The following is a 20666-nucleotide window of genomic DNA, read 5'->3' as shown; positions in this document are numbered from 1 at the left end:
TAGGAAATCTTTTCTCTAGGATTTTGAGCTTGGACAACATATTCTGGGGGTGTGCTGAAGAGGATATTTACTCCATCTGTTACATCCCCTTCTGCTGCAGGTCACTGTTCTTGTAGCACCAGCTTACAATTCTTCTGCACAACCCACAGCAAATGAGGAGCAGAGACAGCTCATCTGATGGGAAGAGGATAGCAGGGGGCTCTGACCCTCCCAGCAGAAATGCACAGAGCTCATCATTCACTCAAAGCCTTTAAAATTATTCTGCCTCAAGCCCAAAGCAGAAAAATCTTTCTTCTTTTGGAGACAGTCTGCAATATACTACACTTCACAGGAATCCTTAAAACAGCTTTCCTGGCTTAAATGAGAGAGTTTTTAATGTGTAGGCATGTGTTTTTGGAGAGGATTTTTATATAGGGCCATATGCAACTGCTTTGTTGAAAATTGCCAGACTTTAGAGAGTTAATGTACTGAGGCTTTACAGTAGTGGTACCAAACTTGGTCTTTTGGGTTTGTTAGGAAAGCTGGATGTTTCAAACTACTATCTCTAACCTTTGGCCAAAAAATAAAGCCCCAGAGGCCATCAGAGGCATAAAATAAGGCTTTTTTTAGGTGGTTTGGTTTTTTTATTTGATTTTTTTTTTTTTACATCCACTTTACCAGTACTGTGTACCCAGGCTGATGGGAAGGTTTTTGGACAAGACCAGATCTCTCTGCATTTGCTCCCTGTGCCCTGGAGCCAACAGGAAAGATTTGTGCAGTTGGGTGCTGCTGCTGGGAGTGGGTGGTTGGTGCTGGGTCACAGAAAGCAGCTTTGGGGGTTGTCCTTTAGCTCTAATTAAACTTGGCAGGAGGTAAAAGGCAAAAGACAGCCAGCATGCTGGCCAGAGGCACCAGGGGCAGAGGGCTGCTCGCTCAGGGAGCCAGGATGTCCCTCTTGCCTCAGCCAGGTGCCCCCAGGGATGATTCAGTCGTGGTTGTTGCATCTCTCATCCCACTGGTGGGGTTTGTGTGGGGAAGGTCCCAGTGCTGAGCTGTGCTCAGCTCAGGTGCCTCACCCCTGTCCTTCCACTGCTTCCCCAGGAGATCCCCAAGGCTTGGACTGATCACTGCACACTCCAGAGCCTGTCAGCCAGCAAATGGCCTTTCCCTTATCTTGAAAACCATGGTTGAACTTCATGCCTAATTTCATGCAAGCAGCTAATTGTCCCTCTGCAGATGCCAGGGTGGGCCCCACCCACACTGCACACAGGCTGTGTGTGCCATGACTGCCCTAGCTGGGTTTCATTTATGCTTGCAGCCTAAAGCTGAGAAAAGGTCACTGCTTTCTCCAGCTTTCCCTGTCAAGTGAATGTGCTCCAAGCCTGGAAATCTGAGCACTTGCTTGCACCAAGCCACCCCTGGGGCTGTGTCCCCATGGGGCTTTCATCCCATCTCTGTGATGCCTCAGATAATTTGCAAGATTTGCCCCTTTGTTTTCAGCCTCCTGACAGAAACTGGGTCCAAAGACCAGGGCTGTGGGAAACTAATTGGATAATTTTAACAGTGCCTTTATTTAAATAATAGTAAATCACCCCAGTGGAATGATGATATTGCAGATGAATTTCCCAGATGCCTTTGAAGGAGCAGACAGACATTCTCAGCTATTCCAGGTACATACCAGCCATCCTGTGAAGGTATATTCCCATGTCTCTGCCTGGTGGTGGGCATGGAAAGTTGAAATGCTGTTTTCTTGCAGTAGTTTGTTGCCAGAACAAACTACCTTTTACAAAACTTTCTCCTCCAGCTCCAAACAACATGGCCTTGTAAAATCTGATATTACTCACTTTAGCAGGAAATGTGAGGTGGAGGAGGACGTGCACTACAGTTTCACACCTTTTCTCTTGTTTTTCTATCTAGAAGCAAATTCTGTTCTGGCTTGACTGATTGATTGAGCCTTTTTCAAGTGCTGTCTGAAGGAGACAGCTTCTCTTTTACTGGATCAGAGATGTATTTGGCTCTTACACAGATTTTCTTAAAATCTGGAGTGTTTTCTTTCTTTTTGTTTGTTTCTTGGAACTCATGGCAGATGCACAGAATAAGGGAAAATTTCAAACACGACAAGTTGTATTTAGCCAGAGTCATGGTGTGTAGTAGGTCACGTCTCTTAGTGGGCTCTTTGGAAAAGAAATATTGCTCAGACCTGCATCTGCTTCCTCTTCTGCTCCAGCAGCACAATTTCATGTTGATTCAGACAGAAGCCCTCTGGTTTGGGGGCTGGTGGTTTCCTCAGCTCTTGGCAGGGGCAGCCTGGGCATATGGGGTGCCCACAGCAGGGCTCACCATTTCAGCCTTGCCTGCCTGGGAGCTCCTCTTCATTTCTTGCCATCTTGTTCATTCCCATCAAAGACATTCCCTCCCCTGCTAACTCTGCCAGGCTGAAACCAGCATTTTCACAGAGGCTGGGACACACCAGGAGTCCTTGATTCTTCATTCATTTGTCTGCCACTTCTGCTCAGTAAGAACTGTTTTTAAAATAGCTTGTGACATGGAGGAGAGGCAGAGTTTAATGATGAAAATGATGCAAAAATAACGCCAGTGATGGTAGATGTGCTTTTTTTAACCTTAAAAAAGAATAGAGAGAAGCCTGGGTTTCTTATTTGGACATGTGAAGTGTCAGTAGGAGATCTTTAGCTCTGATTGTTTAATATTTTTAAGTCAGCATGAACCGCTGTATAGATTAACCAGGAAAGATTACTGTCTTTTGCAGTCTGTAAGATCTGCCTGGAATAGGAACACAGAGATAGAAATAGTACAAATAGTGATTTAAAAGTGTCTCTAAAAGTAGCTTGCTTTTCTTCTTGTATAGGCACCATCCTAGTCTGTGAGAGGCTCTTTCATGCATGTAGCCACTTCTGGAGAGAAACAAAGTGCTATTACTCTCCTTCACAAATGGGAAATGCACAGAGGGAACAGACAAATGGGCTTGTTGGACAGCAAGGACTTGCCTGAATCCCAGAACTCCCAGCACAGACCATCTTTTGTTTCCACTGCATCCCTCACCCCTGTTTGTGGATCAGTTAGTTCATGGATATGTGACTGTCCTTAGATTGCTCCTGGGATCTCCAAACCCACAATATACTGGGCCATTCCTAGCCCCTAGGCCAAGAATGGAGACACTTGGGTGGTGTCAGCAGCAGTAAGGGTTACTGATCTGCAGAGTGCTGAACTGTCCCAATAACCCTGGCCCAGGTGGTGAAAAGAGGTTCTGTGCTGTTAGTTACTCCTCAGGAGGAGCTGGCAGTGTTCCTGGTCAAAGGGGCTCTGGCCACATTGATCAGCAGTGTAAAACCACCACTTCTGTACAATTCTTTCTTTTATGCACCCAGGAATTTTTTGTGAATTGATCCCTTGTAGCACTTGTAAGAGATTTTGCACATTTTTTATTATCAAATAAATACAATATCAGCTATCTATTGCAGATGATTGAATGAGAGGTTTTGCATGGTTGTGATGGTGACAGAGCAGGAGGCTTAGGGCTTTGTAGCCATTGGGAAATAGATGTGTATTATCCATACCCCAAACTGTCTTCTTTACTTCCTTTCTGTCAGGCTCTGAACACTGAAGTTCTGGAATTCGTCCTCAGAACATTCTGAAATAAATATGAATTCTGGTAGGATCATAGCCCAGCCTTTTCCTGACTTTTCTAAGGGTCTGGACATGGGTGTCTCATGGAGAAGGACCTGTGATGTTCTCCAGCTTCCCACCTCCCTCCTCCACTGCAGCACACCAAGGTCTTGAAGCATGAAAGGATGGGAGGTAATGTCTCAGAAGCTGTGTCACATTAACACTCACAGGCTTCCATAGACCAGCTGTTGTTTTCCATCCAACAGAAAAAAAGGAGTGAAAATGTTACTTTCCAAGACTGCCTGTGGTGCTCCAGAGGAGAGGGAAGATCTTCCTTCTATCCTTTTTCCTGGGTTAAGCATTTTTTGAGGTCTCAGAGCAGCAATGCACTGTATGTACCACATGTACTGTGCTAGTGGAGTGAAAGGGCAAAGCCAAGCCATGTCTGTTGCATTTACAGAGGGTTTCTACAGCAGTCAGAACAAACATGTCTCACAGTGCCCCTCTGGCCAGGCCCTTGCTAGCAGGGCTTGCGGAGCAGGCTGTGTAAGTGGTTGTGTTAGTGGCTCTGGGGACTTGAAGTTAATCAGACAGGGACTGGGACTGGGGGGGGAATAAGGAAGGTATTTGAGCCAGAGAGAGGAGGAGGAGGAGATAATCCAGTCTGGAAGTAAAGGGATTTTTGGGCACCCAAAGCAGCATCAAGTGTTGGGGAGCTTTTCTTGTCCCTTTGCCCATTCTACACAGCCTCCATTCTATCTGTCTCCTGGATTTATTTCCTAGCTGTATTTCTGCTAGTATTTTTATGGGTTTGTTTTTTCTGTTTTATTAACAGAGCAGCTGCACTTTTACCACAGGCAGCATGACGCTGGGCTTTCTGCTGAAAGCTGCCACATCACGATGATGTGTTTTACCCAGCAGACCTCACCAGGCAAGGTTCCCGGCACAGCAGAAGTCACCAGGGAGGTTTCTCAGAGCAGCAATCACCCCTCAGCCCATCCTCAGTCACTGGCCTAGTATTTCATCCTTGCTATTTCTTGCTTCTGTTTTGTGATGGCTTCTCTATTCTTCCAAGATCAAAGTGGTATTTTTATTAGCAGTAAAAAAAAATAGGGGCCTGTATCTGTTTGATCATATTCAGAAAGATACTCAGCAGGGCTAGCTTACTCAGTTGGATCTGTCACAAACTCACTCTGCTAATGGCTTGCTTAGGTAAAATAAGATCAAAGGTGGAAAAAGTTCCAAGTTTTCTGTGCTCTTGTCAGGTGGCTCCATCTTGGGGTTACTTGCCAGCACATCAGCTGCAGAGGAGGGACCAGCCAGAAGGAGACACACAGGAGAAAGAAACTTGCAGGCAGGAGCAGAATTTCCTGATTGGAACCACAGCTGAGCCACCTGGTCTAGTGGGAGGTGTGCCTGCCCATGACAGAGGGGGTGGAACTGAATGATCTTTGAGGTCCTTCCAACCCAAACAATTCTGTGATGTTAATGGAACAGGGGACCCTTTGCAGGGGAGAGATGCAAGGTGGGGACAGATGCAAGGGTGATGTGTTAATGTTGGATGGATACCCCTGGTACAAACAAAGATAGCAAGTGAAGCAGGCTGTGGCAAGGTAACTTTTGGTGTACCTGCATGTAGGCTTGCTCTGTGGTGGCAGGTTGAAAAAGGAAGGTGTAGCTTGGAAAGCACAAGGGGAAACTCATCATGACAAGGCCCAGTCCTAAATGCTTGGTTTGCTTTCCTTTTTTAGCATTGTGCACTGCAGTGTTTCAGAAAGTAAGAGCAGCCATAACAGCAGTTTAGGTCTTTCATGTATGTCAAAGGAGTGTGCCTAGCTGGCAGAGTGAATCATAGAAAAGAAATATACTCAGGGTTTGAGAGGATAAAAAACACATCCATGTATTTCAGAGAGCAACTCGGAGCCTGTGCTTTGTCTCTCCAATAAATCTGCTACTGGGTGTAGTCTGGGACAGTGGAAAGAGGAGATCTGCACTGTTTGATCTAGAGCCTCTGTGTCTGCAGCTGGCTCAACCAAAGGGATTGATGTTTTGCCTTCCCATCCTTATGCAGCAATACTTGAGCCTCTTTACAGGAGAAATGTTCCAGCAAGTGCCAAAATCATTTAACACTCACTGCTTGTGCTGCAAAGCTGCTGGAGTTTGTGTGTAATAACAGAGGTAGTGAGAGGTCCTGGCAGGGATTGGAGCTGGTGCTGAGGGGAGCCATGGCAGAGTGGTTGATCTGTGGCTGGGCAGAGGAAGGGGCTTTCTTCCTCTGCAGGCTGCTCTAGTGGGTTTTCTGTCCCCTTTGGTCACATTGCTGAAGCAGATATTTACCCTTAGGTCAGGAAATACTGTTCTTGTGTTCTTGGGCTGCTTGCATGAGAGGCTGGTTCAGTCTCTGACCTCCAAATTGGTGCTGTGCTGGTGTGTAAGGACCTAGGAGCTGTTTGCATTGTTTGTGCTCAAACCCAGCCTGATCTCTGAGCACAGGGCAGGTGGGCAGGTAGGAGTGTTTCTTCCAAAGGATCCCCATTGTTCTCACCTGTGAGAATTTATAAAATCTGATATGACCCATCCCAAACATCACAGGTGGGCTGAGCAGACAGGGCATGAGCTGCTGCAGGCAGGAAGAGTTGTTTATGCACTTCACTGCCCACATGTGCAAACCCAGGCATGGTCATGGTACAGTCATTTTCTCTGCAACAAATCAGCTGGACACCTCTTCTGAGAGAGGAGTAGGTGACACTGGGGTGGCTTGCCAGGACCATGCTCGATTGCTGCTCACAAAGGATAAATGTGGCTGGAGAGTGGGTGGCCAGTGTGCATTCATCAGGGCCTGTAAAGCATGGACCAAGGGAGAGGCAACAAATCAAGCACCCGCAAAGAGGGAATTGTACAGGCAGCAGGAAAACAGTGAGTATGTGCACAAGGATCTGCATATGGTCAGACTGTAAGGGTATCCCTGGAAAGATGCATCCTGGTTATCAGGAACCAAAGCACAAGAAGCTCTTTCTGGTAACAAGCACTAAATTTCTCTGAAACAACCAGAAAAGGCACTGTTAGGTGGCTGGGAGCAGTTTCCTGAGACTGCTAATTAATGCTGGTTGTGTATGTGAGCAGTGAAAAGCCAGCAGTGTTCAGCTGTTTGCAGAGCAGCCACATCTGCTCAGGAGAGTTTGCAATTAAAACCCCAAATGCTGGGGCTGTGAGTCACCCCACCTGTGGCCCTCTCTTGTAGCAGGGAAATCAGCATCAGCAGAGGGACAACCTGATACATTTTCATAGTGCAAAATAACCTGATTTTTTTTTCTAGTCTCATGCCCATTGCTGGGACCTCTGTCCTCTCTCCCGAGACCAGTGCTTTGCTGCTCTGGCCTCCTCCCCACACCTTCCCTCCCACATTGTTGTGGTTGTAACTGGTTTTCTGGCTGTGAAAGCAGCAATGATGAGAGATGCTCACTTGGTTGGTTTAGATTTTTCTTAAATCACCTGGTGCTGAGGAGTAATGAAATATTTATTACATGTTACAAAACCAAACCCAGAGCAACAACATAGTGAGCTGTTAAATATTCCTCCTTTCTTCCCTGCAGTGGTCCCTGAGCAGCAGGTGCCCTAAGAAGGAAATGCTCAGTGCTGTTTGTGGTTGACTGCTGGCTGGGCTTTCTGCACAAAAGGCAGAGGTGCTCCCCCTGGGAATTACCTGCAGTCCTCAGCTGAAACAATTCCTTTGGGACAGGGGTGATGCTGATGGGCTGAGCCATTAGGGACCAGTGTGCAGTGCTGTGATGCATCCTCGTGTCCTGCCTGCAGGAAAGACCCTTCAGGGGGATGTGCAGTGAGCAAGGGCTCTGTGAGGCATCAGTGCTCTGAAACATTCAGTCCTTGATCAGAGGTGTTCACGTGTGGCAGTGAAGGGGGTCACTTCTCAACTGCAGAGTGCCTTTCACTTGGAAACATTCTCCTACAGAGCCCAAGTCTGATTGATTTCAGCAGCCATCACAATGATGGACGGGGCTTTATTAGCAGGTTTGAGTATCTGTACAGTGTGAATGTGCTGCTTGCTACTTACTGACAGATTCAGCAATCTGCAACCTAGGATGGCCCTTCCTTCCAAATCTTCTGTTGGTTATGGTACTACTGTAGTATAATCTAAGTTGCAGGAGAGTTCTAGAGGTCTCTGGCCCAATTTTCCTGTTCGAAGCAGGGCTCCCTCCCAAACCAGATAATTTTCATGCAGTCAGGCTGTGGAAATTTGCAAGGCTCAAGATGCTGCAGCCTCTCTGGGCCCACTTTGGTGTTGTACTCATTCCTGCATGCTCAGACTCAGCAAAGCATTCTGGAGAGAGGATGGCTTAGTGAGGCACATTGCTGTGTACAACTTTGTTCAGGGAAGTTTTCTGTGGCAAACATCTCCTCTTTGCAGTGCTTGTGCTTCCCTGGTGTAGGTGAAGGAGGCTGTAGACGATGAGCAGAGATTGTGCCAACTGTTCACTGGCTGGAACACTTTGGAGAAAGTGCCATGGCTCCCTGCATTCAGGTTTGCACTTGGCTCTGAGTCAGACAGAGTATGTGCAAAAATAATACAGCCAGAAAGCTGCTGGTGGATGTTTGTCCCAAAGATGCTGATGTGCTGTTTGCTGGGATCTGCATCAAGCAAATTCATTTGGTTGCCTCTGTGATTTGCTTGTGGCAGGTGAGTCTTTTGTCAGGTTGTGAGCTCCCTAAATTGTGCTGAGCATCTGGTTTTTCTTAACAAATTAGACCAAGAAGGTAGGAATCATGTGGGTCTCATGTCTAGTCCCTGGTGAGCTCCTATCATGTAGTCTGTTATGGGAAAGACATCTGCCAAGCTTCTTATAAAAAGCCATGCAATCCACAAGGGATGCCAGCCCAAAAGCTCCATGGGTGCTGTGCCTGGTACCTGTGCCAGCAGTTCACTGCCTCAGTTGATTTCAGTTTTTAATATGCCTGCATGTATCTGGCAATTTAAATTCTTCCAGACAGGTAAAGGTCTGGGAAACTGCATAAGCACATCACAGTATTAACTTGGGAGAGCTCTCTTGTGTCCAGAGTGCTGTGTTCTGTGATCCCTCTGGAACAGAGAAATGACTGTTTGGTTTTTAATGGTTCACATGTGGGAAGCAGTTGTAGGGAACATCAGAGAGATTTGGAAAAGTGAGGGAAGGTAAACAGAATAAACCTCTTCAATCCACCAGTTCTCCTGCTTACTCCCAGCTCTCCTGTGTGATGACACTTGGATTTGTTTGCATGGGAGGCAGTGAGGCTGTGCCCCCAACATCCACACCTCTGCTGGGCTTGCAGGCTAACAGGGTTTCACCTCCTGCCACAGCTGGTGTGAAGGCTGTGATGTTGTACTGATGTCCTTCCAAGTGGAAGTAATTCTGCTGTTCTCTGCTACTTGTGAGCACCCTGTGGAAGGTAACTGAGTGACCTTACTGGATCTGCAGAAGCTGTTGGCTTGCTTTATGTGGATTTCTAGCTTATCACTGGTGCCTCTAATTACAGGAGATAAAATAACACCCCTGCCTTTAAAGCACTTAAGCTTGCAGTTGAGTGTTCAGGGCACGTGCTCTTTTAAGCCTGTGGCTGAGTTAGTGGCATCACTTGGCAGAGCTTCAAGGCTCTGGAGAGTGATTCTGGTGCTGAGATTGCCCCCTGCCCTGCTCCAGCCTTTGCTGGGAGGTGCAGCCTCCCAGCTGCCCCAGAAGTGCTTCTGGGGTTTGGCAGCAATGCCTGTGGGCCTGATGGGGAAGGAAAGGGGGAAAAATAGGAGGTGAAGCGTGTTGGGCACTTTTGGTTGACCTGCAGGTCTGGTCTCCTCTGCTCCCTTGTGGCGTGGCTTTCTGCATCAGGTGTTTGCTGCTGTGCTGCAGAAGCTGAGTTTAATATGAAAACAGTTAAATTGTGTCTCAGACTGACTTCTTCCTTGATAATATCCCTAACAGTGGCACAGCCATGGATCAATACCCAGGGCTGTCTCCTGCTCTGGTGGGGGTGTCAGACCGAGGGTGCTGTTAGCTGAGGACAGGACTGTGCTGCAGCCAGGTGTGATCAGAGAGGATCTCCTTTTCCCTGGATGGGGAAGATGCTGGCATAGAGCTTGGCTGAGGAGGAGGCAACTGACACTCTCGTAGAGACAAATCTGATGATTCATTTCCACAGCCCCCAGGAGCTTGCGTGTGAGCTGCGTATTGGGAATTTCTAGGAATTTCAAGGAGCATCATTCCTTCTGAAGGTAGCCCATTCAGTACTGAGGAAGGAGGATAAAATACTGCTGCTAGATGTCATAATACGAATTGAACAAGCAAGGACTTTTGGAGGTTGTCCTAAGAAATAATCTGAACACAAAAATGTAATAAATATACCATGCATGTTGTTAAAATCCCAAATGAAAAGCCTCTTGGCTGAGAGTATCTGTGCTCTTAGTATGTCTTTCTGTGTGCCTCAGCACCCTGATTTCAAGGTTACCTGTAGTTTTTTCTGTTTCTTTCCTTGTTTTTTAATAGCATCTGTTGCCCTGTAATTTCCTTCTGACATTCACAATGCTTGCTAATACAAAATTGTCAATGCATTTAATTAACATCTTGCCTTTTGCTTCTTTGAGATAATTAAATGATTAGTAAAAACAGACCTAGCACCTTCCCACAGGTGTCTTCGATCACTGCATTGTTTTTGGCTCCTCTTATCATTGACCCAGTTTTCAATTCTATCAGCTCAGATAAGTTTGGAACCTGTTTTACATCTGATGTTGTGCGTGTTGCCCAAGCCCTCCTGATGTCTAGGGTGCTATCGGCAAATACCCCAAAGGAGTTTAGGTGCCTTACATGGCAGATAGGATCTAATTTTTGGTCCTAAGAGTCTGCCATCCTAAAAGCTACAAGATTTTGGCAGTGCTTTTCCTCTGGGCTCACAGCCCAAGGCTGAGGTGGGTCAGGTTAAGGGATGGTCCTTACTGCAGCCCTGTGATGCTGGGTTTTGTTGCATGTGTCAGACCCTGTGAAGTCTGGGCTGGTGTTTTGGGGGTGGGAGTGACCCACCTTTGCAGCACCCACACGGTGGTGAAGGCTGTTCCACATTTTCTAATGCAAAGCATAGCAAGTCTCACTTTGTCACTTTGATGAACACTTCTCCATTAGCAGTAAAATAATCCCAGATTATCACATCAAATTGCTATTGCTCACTAACCCCCCTCAGCGTGGTGCTGAGGCATTAATTACCAGTGTTCCTGATGTTCACTACTGCAGTCCCCAACCACCCCACACAGCACATCGTGATTGTAGCTCCACTGATATTTATCACTGCATTTTCCAAGTGGTCCCTCTCCTGCTTTTTATCACTAGTGGTGTTTACCAGGTGTCATTTTGCTCTACTTGTTTGAATCTCTGCAGGTTTTTTTCATACTTTAGTCAAAGCCATTTAGACACTTAGAGCCATTAATTTTATCATTCTCTTCCATTCTAATGGGGTGGTTTCTTCCACTGGCATACAAATGAGGATAAAAGATACTTCTCTAGACTTTTTTGGTCAATAATAAACACCTGTCCTAATTCTTACTGCTCTCGTTTCCCTTTAAGTTTGAAGTTGCAATATACACGTATTGCTTCCTTCCTTCTGTCAAAATTAATTCTTATCCTTGAATGTGAGGTAGCCTCATGGTAAACCAACCCCAGCTACATTTCAATCCCTGCAGTTTTTCAGCATGAGTGTTGTCTACATCTTCAGATGTTAAGCAGGCATTGCTGATACATGACTTATGTGCCTGCTGTGACTTTGTCTGCATTGTAAGCTGAAGAGGTGGGTTTTCAGCTATGTCTGGGTTTAAACTGACAGATAAATTGGAAAAATAATGGCATGTTATCTTATAAGGCTGGAATAAACCCTTGTAAACTTTCTATGGATGTCACTGTAACAGAATTAGAATTGTCTTGTAAGTTATACCAGCTGTATGCTGGACAGGGAGTGTTTTGAGCAGCAAAAAGACAGCAGAGAATGTCCTTGCTAGGAAATGGAGAACAGGTTTGCTCTCATAGGATTTCAACATTAGATTCTTTCACCACTGGTTTTGACAGATGTTTTGTATGTGAAAACCCAAAAGAAAAGAGCAAAATGAGAAAAAAAAAAAAGAAAAATAAAAGAAAACAAAACCTAAAACCAACAAGCCTAGCTTGCAAGGCTTTCAATTTGGTATGAAACCTCAGCTTCTAAAGGGGAGGAGAGGCTGAGTGGAAAGGGGTTGCACCAAAACAGATTCTTCCAAGCAATCACACAGCAGCTTGTTTTTGAATTTAGTATACCTGAAGCAGTAAAAGTCTTGTGTGCATTTTGAGGTGGCACAGTTGTTTAGAAATTATGTTTAGGGTGAATTCAGGTGCTTGCCTAAATGAACTCGCCAGGCTGCAGAGTACATGTGTGTGTACCCATGTGTGGCTGGTTCCTCAGCTATTGCTGCTGTCCCCAAAGGACGGCAGAAATGCACATTATAACCACTCCAATAAGATACTGCAGATCAGTTACTGGGTTTTCCCCCTTGTACATAAACCTTTTTTGACAAATTTTCTTCTTTTGGCATGTTTTACAGATAAGTAAGCAGCAGCTCCAGACAATCAAGGATCGTTTCCAGGCCTTTCTCAATGGAGAAACCCAGATTGTGGCAGATGAAGCATTTATAAATGCTGTCCAGAGCTACTATGAGGTAAGGAGAGACAATGCAATGCTCTTATGAATCCTTGTCCCTATTCACAGATGGGGTTGAATTCTGAATTAATGGTTTGTCCATTATCACACAGTATGAAGCAAAGGCAAATGCAAAGTGCCTTCTGTCAGATGTCTGGTACATCACAATGTTTGGGAGGTTCAGGGCTTTAATGTAAACCGTGGAACAACCATAGCAACCCCTATGCCATGGTGTTTCCTTATAGCCTGGTTATGGGGAAGACTGCCCTTCCTTCGAGCTGAAAAATAATTTCCTGACACTTTTGAACAATGTATTCTAAAACAGGGAACGTGGCAAAACCAGTAAAAGCAATGTCATGTGCTCCATGTGAAAAATACCAAGAGAAATCTGGGCAGCACATTCAGTTCTTGCAGAACTTTTGCATTGTGTCCAATTGACTTTGGGATTTTCAGCATGAGTCTTGTCTTTTCTCTTTGGCCTGGCAAGTGCTGCAAAGCAAAGGGGGAGTGAGGAGGATGTGCATCTGCAAAACTAGATGATACCAGAGAACATGAAACATTGTTCTTAATTGTGCAAAAGAATAATTATGCATATCTGTCTTTTTGCACCACTTTGTATGCAGCCCATAATGCTGCCTTTTAAATCTCTGCTTAGAAGGAAAGAGTTTCTGGTTTTGAAGGAAATCAGTGCTTGTCATTTCTATGAGGAGTGTTGTTTATTTTTTTTTGCTAGCCTTTCTGCAAACCACTTCTCTTTCTCCCTAGAGCTGTTCTGTCACAGAAGGTGAAGATTTTGAATTGCCTACATAAGATATTTCTCTAGAAGTGCAATCTAAGAGGGGATCAAAATCAGATCCTAAAACTGAGGAGCATTTTAACTCTATAGGACATGAAGCAGCTGCTTCTGTGTAAGGAAAGCACAAATTATCTCTGGATTAACTCTGTTAAACCAGTCTAGTAGTTCCTGCTACATCATTCTCTGTACAGGAAGGAAGCCAAGAGTCATTTACATCTTCTATCAGAAAAGAAACTGCCAAGGGATCATCACAGCTTCACTGAACATGTGCTCTCAAAGAAAGTTTTCAAGATGGAGTGAGCTGTGTTTTAGGATGCAAGAGCAGCATAATCTGTTCAGATAAGGTTATTGGGCAGGAAAAGGAAACTACTTAAAACCAGGCAAAATACATCCCTCTTTCAGTGCTGGGTCTGGCTGAGTGTTGTCAGCTCCAGAAGTCCTGTGCTGTATAAATGCCCCAAGTTACCAAACTGAAAAAGAGCAGTAGATTAGCACTAGATATACACAAGCCCATGCTCTCGAGTGGACCCTCCACTAGCTCTGTCCTGCTTAAAACAGGCCACATAAAGTGTAATGCATCGCTCTGTGTCCTTTAGCACGATTTTCTTCTTTTTAGCTGTTGGTCTCCTTTAATTGACAGCCGTGTGCTTTCAGCTTCTGTGCAGCTGAAGCTTGCCTCTGTGGCTCTTCCTCAGCGCCAGCTGCAGTGGCACAAGGCAAAGCCTTGCCACAGAAAGCCTCTGCCCCTCAGTGCCTGAGCAGTGTTCCCTGCTGACAGTGTTCTCCCTTCCTTCTCTGCAGAGACGTGCCCCCTTGGTTGATCCATTGTGCAAATCGCAACAGATCCTGCTTATCTCAGCTCCTGCAAATCTCAGTTTTATTCAATTAACTGTCCTTCTGCTGGGTGCTATCTAGAAATCAGCATTTACTGATTTGTAAATCTGCAAGATGGCTTGGAAAACACACAGCTGAAACTGGTAATCTCTGTGCAGGACATGGCTGATGTTTCTAAAAGGCCCACTTATTAATGGTGCAGGATAAGTTCATTACCTGGGAATGATTGGTTTTTTGCAGAGAAATAAAGATAAGGGTGACATTGTAGGTCAGAAATGCATTTGCTGTTGCCCTGAATGTGTTTGCATGGCCACATTTTGCTGTTAATTCTGGCTGTCAGGGTAAGCATGTGGTTGTCAGTCTTAGGCTAGTTCACAGGCTGCTATCAGATTAAAGAATTGAGTGATCTGCTGCTGCTCTGCAAAGCCGCGCTGTGCCTGCAGGAATGCTGCAGACCCGTGTGCACAGACAGGCCCAGCACACTCCAACACACTGCAGGGGAGCTTTGCTCAGGTCCTTTGACTTATAATGAGTAAAGCTTTGTCTGTCACCAGCACATTTTGCAGCAGTCACTTCAGTGCATGTGATAGAAGTGCTTCATTAGCCCCATTTCCACTCTGCTGTGAGCAGACAGACACCCTGGCGTGGTGAGCTTATCTGTGGGTGCGGCAGGGGATGCCTGACCCAGCTCCTGGAGGTCAGTTCCCTTCTGCAAGATTTGGTGTGTGCACCCATGCTAAGATTTTGCTCTAGGCAATTCTTGGCTCCTGGCAACCCTACTAAGCAGTCCTACAGCCAGGCAATTCACCTAGTGTTTTCTAAAGAAAACAGGACAGAACACCTTTTTTTTATCTTTTTATTTTAATCTTCCTATTTCATGATTTCTGCTGCTTTGTGTCTGACTGGTGCTCCCCTGTGCCTGCCTCCCTAGCAGTGCAGCCTTCCTTTCTTCTGCTGGCTGCTGCTCCATACCCAGGGATTAAAAATCAGGGCTGAGGGAATATGGGGAGCCAGATCCCACTGCTCAGGATGCTGGAGGTGAGGACCATGAACAACAACAGCCTGGTAGGTATGATAAGTCATTAGCACAGGTTCAGGCCTGGGCACCTGGCATGGATGAGGTGACATGGGAGCCCAGGATGTTGCAGTGGGTCACTGTGACCTCCCACCATTTCCTGCAGTCAGCGTGCTGATAATTTCCTTGGCTGCAGCAGGAACTTGGCTCTTGGTAGCTCTCACCCATTACTTGAAAGCACCTGCACGCACCTGGGGCATTATCCCTCATATTTAATCTCCATGAGGAAATGAAGCACATGCTGCTGTTGTTTCAGCATGGACTGAAGAGGTTTCTGGTGGCATTCTGCCTGTCTTGTCTGCAGGGAGTGAGTGCTCCCATGGTGATATTGGAAGGAAATGGCTCAGCTCTTCCTCAGCATCATTTTTGGTCTGGTCCTTGGACAAAACCCACTACTACTGCCAACAGATGCCTGTGCCATCAAGCATCTGGGAACATGGAGTACTGTGCTGCTGAATGGTATATAAAAAATAAATCTATCACGTCCTTAGGTCATCCTCAGGCTCTTTAATTATTGAGAACTGACAGATACACCCCTGTGAGGGCACAGCTTCTTCCCAAGCTGCTGTGTTCATCAGTTCTCAGCATTATTAATAAAACAGCAGTTTTCTTACTGGGTATTGTTTGCTCTTCTGTGTTCAGGGCTTGGGAGAGGAGAGCCAACACAATATCTCTCTGACTCTCTAACCCTTCAGCTCTGTGTTGCTCTCAGGACATCTGTGGTCAGTGGGAGTCTGTCGTGTTTTGACCCTTTTGCTGCTCTTGCAGTGGGAAGAACATATTTATGAAATGTCTTCTCCCTCCCTTTCTCCTGCTGTCAGTGCCCTGCATCTCTGCAAAGGTTCAAGCCATGCTGAACCACCTTGCATTTCCCATTTCTGTGTCAGCAGGGCAGACAGCAAGGACTGGTGCAGCAGAGTTAGGGTGTAAACCTGGTCCTTGAAGAGGTTTTTCAGGGGCTTGGCTACCAGAATAAATCCAGTGCAATACTGTTGGCTTCAGTAGGATGACTCTGCTCCCTCTAACAGGGCAGAACTTGGTTAGGTGAATGTTGTGCAAAAACTTCCTTATTAAAACATCAGATGGAACAAAATAAAATCCTGCTTTCCCAAAGGGGATTTGTGTATCTGGTGAGGTGTGGCCATAACATCACATCAAGTCCTAATTGCATCAAAATATTTAATTATAGTGAAGGCAAAGCAGAAGCTCCACCTGATTTCATTACACTTCCCAAAATACAGCTGAAACCTCTGGCATCATGTGCCAGTCGAGTGAGGAGTTGGAGAATGTCCTGGCAGTCAAAAAGCAGCTTCCCAGCAATGAAACCACCTTTTGTGGTGCTTAAGGAGGATTTTCTCGAGTGAAACCATTTGCAATCTTTGCAATTCTTTGCAGGTGTTCCTGAAGAGCGACCGCGTTGCCAGGATGGTGCAGAGCGGAGGGTGCTCGGCAAACGACTCCCGGGAGGTCTTCAAAAAGCACATCGAGAAGAGAGTGCGCAGCCTGCCAGAAATCGATGGCCTCAGCAAGGAGACAGTGCTGAGCTCTTGGATGGCAAAGTTTGATGCTATTTACCGTGGGGAGGAGGATCCCCGGAAGCAACAGGCCAGGATGACAGCCAGTGCTGCCTCGGAGCTCATTCTCAGCAAGGAGCAGCTCTATGAGATGTTCCAGAACATTTTGGGGATCAAGAAATTTGAGCATCAGCTTCTGTACAATGCATGTCAGGTAAGGTGGGAATGGAAGAGGGTTTTTTCGGGAAGGCTTGCCAGTGGGAGATACTGCTATTATGAACTGGAAGCTTTGTGTCTGACCAGACTCTTTTGGAGGGAACTTCTACCAGGAAAGCTGGTGGGACTTCTGCCCGGCCAGTGTTGTTCTGGCTGTCTAAGTGGGCCTCCTTCTCTTGCTCATTTTCTTGCTCAATTCCATAGGATTGCTGAGACAGGAAAATTTTATTCCTCAGCTGTGTATCTGGGTGAGCAGGTCTCTGAGGTGGTTAAGTGGGCTGTTTGCCTGTGGCTTGTTTGCCCTTCCTGTGTCACATCACCAGTCTAAATGACAGAGGTTCTTACAGCCTGATATCAGCAGCTGGATCCCAGGAGTCCCTGGGGTGGGTGGCTTATGCAGACTTGCCCACTGAGGTTATACAGGTTCTCCTTAAGTAGAGGGACCTCTGTGATCCCTGCATGGCTATAGTGGAAGGAAAGAGCATCCCAAATCCCCATGACCTCAGGGTATCTCTGCTTGCACTTGAAAACCTTTCCCATTCATTTCTTTCTACCCCAGAAGGGCCAATTCTCCAGAGCTGCATAGCCAGGACTCTGCAGTGCTGCTTGTGTTTCCAGCAGCTCTTGCTGAGGGCTGTCAGTGGCTATCCAGACTGCTGGTGACCCAGATTACAGTCCCCTGCTATTGGATATAAATATCACAGGCGGGATAAAGGATGCCAGAGTCACGGAGAGAGTAAGGTGTGGAAAGTTTTTGGAGGAGGAGCAGACCACAGTCTTCTCCCTGTAATACCAGGCTTCATCTTCTTATTGAAATGAATACATTTGAGACCAATTCTGTCTGTCTTCTGTCTAGACATTTCCAATTCTTTTTAAGACACAGAGAATTATGTTTGATCTGTTTTTACCCCTGTAAAGAGCCTTAGTTATCTTGCATTTGTTCTTCTTCATCTCAAACCTTAATGACAGAGTGGGGAGAGGATAATAAATGTCCCTGACTAATATGTCTTCATAGCAGAAACTGCAGTGGCCCTCATAAATTTTGTTTACACAGATTTTGTGCCTCCATCCTCTGTTGGAAGAATTCTATAAAATCAAAACCATGTTTTCAGTGATGTGTCAAGAACTGAGTCAGTTTTGCTGTGTTTTGGTTTATTTTTAAACTTAAACCAACTCCAGCCCTGTGTCTGTCTGACCTGTGCTTTGCTAAGGACTGGGGTGGCCTTGCGTGAGCATGTGTGTGATCCTTCCCTCCTGGTTTGTGCTTCCCACTGAGGCAGAAAACAGTGTTTGATCACAGCTGCCCTGCTCTGTGATCTCTGCTCGTTAGACTCTTTCAGGCTGACACTATGAACCCAGAGGCTGCTCCCTGCAAATTGCCCTGTTGCATCAAGCAGTCTTTTTCCTGCATGAGTCTGGGTTTTAATCCTGGAGGATTTCATTCTGGGCCTTTTCTAATACTTGGAGGCAGTAAACCTGTAATTTAAGCTTTTACAGGAAGACATAATTTCTGATGAAAGCTAGAATTAGCATGGAAGTTACTCTGGTTTTAATACCTGGATAGTGAGGATTAGCTATGCAGAAGGGAAAGCCCTTTGTGCAGTGCACGCCTGAGAAAGCTGCAAGGTCAGCAGAGCCGGAGCAGCTGGGTGTTTTCCTGGGATGCAGTGGAGTGGTTAAGGTGCCGTGGTGCTGTGGGGTGGGACCCTGCCCCTCGGGGAATGGGTCACTGCTGCTCCTTCTCCCTCTGCAGAGCAGCCAGGCAAACTGCAGGCTTTGCTCTGGGAACCCTTTTTTTGGTGCTACCTGTGGTCGTGTCATCCAGGGTATACCAGTGGGGTCTTTGGAGCTCTCTGGCCAGCAGCAGATGCTTTGTACTTCTCTCTTGCCATGAAGCACAGAAATTGCTGTTGACCATTACTCTTTCTGCAGGGACTCATCCACTGCTTGCAGCCAGTCTGTTGGGGGTAGTTATGAGCTTCTCAGTGGTAATTTGGTATGGCATAAACTACACTTTTTTTGACCCGTGCTTGTCTGCCATGCTTGGAAGGCATTGAGAAAAGCAGCTTTTTCCCTGGCAGGCTGTCTGAATGCTGTCACTCTCTCCAGAGAGGCAGCACTGTGCTGTTCATGCAGTTTATCAGTCAGTCACCTGTGATTAGAAAAGCAAAGCCCATTGTCTTCTGTGGAGGGGCTGGCTGGTCTGGGTTCTCCCTTGCCTTGGTGTGCAGGGTGAAGTTGCCCAGAGGCTGTGCAAGGATGCAAGGGGTGACAAAGGGTGGCTTTGCCTAGTTGTCCTCTGAAAGCCTGAGCAGGAATGGTGCTGAGAGCCCCAAACTCTGCTGGTACTTCTGTGTCTGAAAGTAGCTGCTTTTTTCTATGCAGCCTCTTGTTACATCACACTAATTGCATAATGATTGCATCACTGGGACTGCATTTCCATTCACTTCTGAGATAATATTTTGTTTGTGCAGAAGGAGGATGATTTCTAAAGAGATTTTTTTAATACAGTAGCCCCAGGGGGCATGAGATAAGTGTATTCTTAATGTGATAGCAGTGATTTAGCAGGATCTGAGATAGCAGTTATTGATAGCAAGGTATTAATGCAGTTGGAAAGGCTTTTAGGAAACAAAGATGGGAAGTGGTGTTGTAGCAGCATAGTTGTGAAGATTACAGTGTTGTTAAGCACAAACTCTGACTAGAACATTTTAAATAATACAGGAGTCTTGTGCTTTTTGCATAACACATGCCACGTGGCTTGGTGTTTCTGCTCCACTGGAGTCAGCATGGGAATTGAGCATCTCTGGCTCCAGCAGCGAGCTCCTCTGCTGTGTGAGAGGTGTGGTGGAGGGAGAAATGTGTTTCAGTCTGCTCTTTTTGGTCCAGAACCTGTTGGCAAGACTTAAATTTAGCTATTCTGCTTTGTAACTAACCTGTGGCTGTGGAAGAGTACTAGAGGAGCTGTTTTCTATACATGTTGGGCAATTCCAGACTTGGGTTCTTGCTGCAGTTGGCGTTTCCTAGGGTACTCTATTTCATGCTGACCTTCATGATGGCTGAACTCAGAGCATCTCTGAAATCAGGCTGTGGTGTTCTCCCTGCCTTGTTCTTTCCCAGCCGTAGGGCAGTGATTTACTTTTCTGTCTCAAGCTGTGTTTGGAAGTCATTTTTAGCTACAGTGAGAAGAGCTGGTACAGTGCTGTTCAGTTAATCCTGCAGCAGGAGCAGATGTTCAGATCGTGTCTGTGATGAGCTGTGCAAGTCCATCCTCCTGCTTCAGAGGAAGAGTGGGCTCTCCCTGCAGAACTGCCTGAACTCTCAGGATTCACAGTCAGACTTTCTCTTCTTTCCCAGGCCTGAAGTGTCCCATACACTGTGGCAGAATAACCTGTCCTAAGCATAATTCCCTTAGATGTAAGGTTTGAAAGCAAATAACTAAGTATAGGCATGTCCATCCTCCTGAGTGATGCTAATACATGGTTGTGGTTTTTCAGCATCTATTTCTGTCCATCCATGTAGAAGGCAAAACATCAGAGAAGTGTACATGTGTGGGTGGGCTGCAACACACACCAGGTGTCATTGCTGTCTGGTGGCTATTTCATGTAAAGGCATAAAGACATCTCACCAGTGCAATTGGAATTGTTTCATAAGTTTTGGGGCCCTGTGATTTTAACTAGGAAACATTTCAACCCAAATTTTCTCAAACGGAGCTGGCTTAAAACTAGAATTCACTGTTTTGACATTTATTTTCGCAGCTGAATTAGGACACTATGTCCAAAGGCTGACATTTCTCACATAGCAGAAAGTTCCCCTGCCAAAATAAACTAACTCAAGTGTTTGATTTTAGCTCAAGTCAGTATTAGAAATGATTTGCTGAGGTGGTGTCCTGCCTTCTGCCCCCCTCTCATCTCTGCAGTTCGTGTGGTTCTAC

The 20666-nt window shown here is 46.0% G+C and overlaps 1 protein-coding gene across 13 annotated transcripts in view; it reads left to right on the top strand.

Moving 5' to 3' along the window:
• CADPS (calcium dependent secretion activator) overlaps positions 1 to 20666 on the top strand; it is a 204682-nt gene that overhangs the window by 27644 nt on the left and 156372 nt on the right. For all 13 annotated transcript variants that reach the window (XM_064432916.1, XM_064432911.1, XM_064432909.1 and 10 more), the window contains exons 2-3: positions 12206 to 12319; positions 16401 to 16733. In XM_064432916.1, the coding sequence (XP_064288986.1) occupies positions 12206 to 12319; positions 16401 to 16733 (447 nt within the window). The remainder of the gene's footprint in view (positions 1 to 12205; positions 12320 to 16400; positions 16734 to 20666) is intronic.

The sequence above is a fragment of the Passer domesticus genome, chromosome 9 (genome assembly GCF_036417665.1).
Source record: "Passer domesticus isolate bPasDom1 chromosome 9, bPasDom1.hap1, whole genome shotgun sequence".
NCBI lineage: Eukaryota > Metazoa > Chordata > Aves > Passeriformes > Passeridae > Passer > Passer domesticus.
Note: the sequence above shows the minus strand (reverse complement) of the source record. Positions and strands in the feature narration are given on the sequence as shown.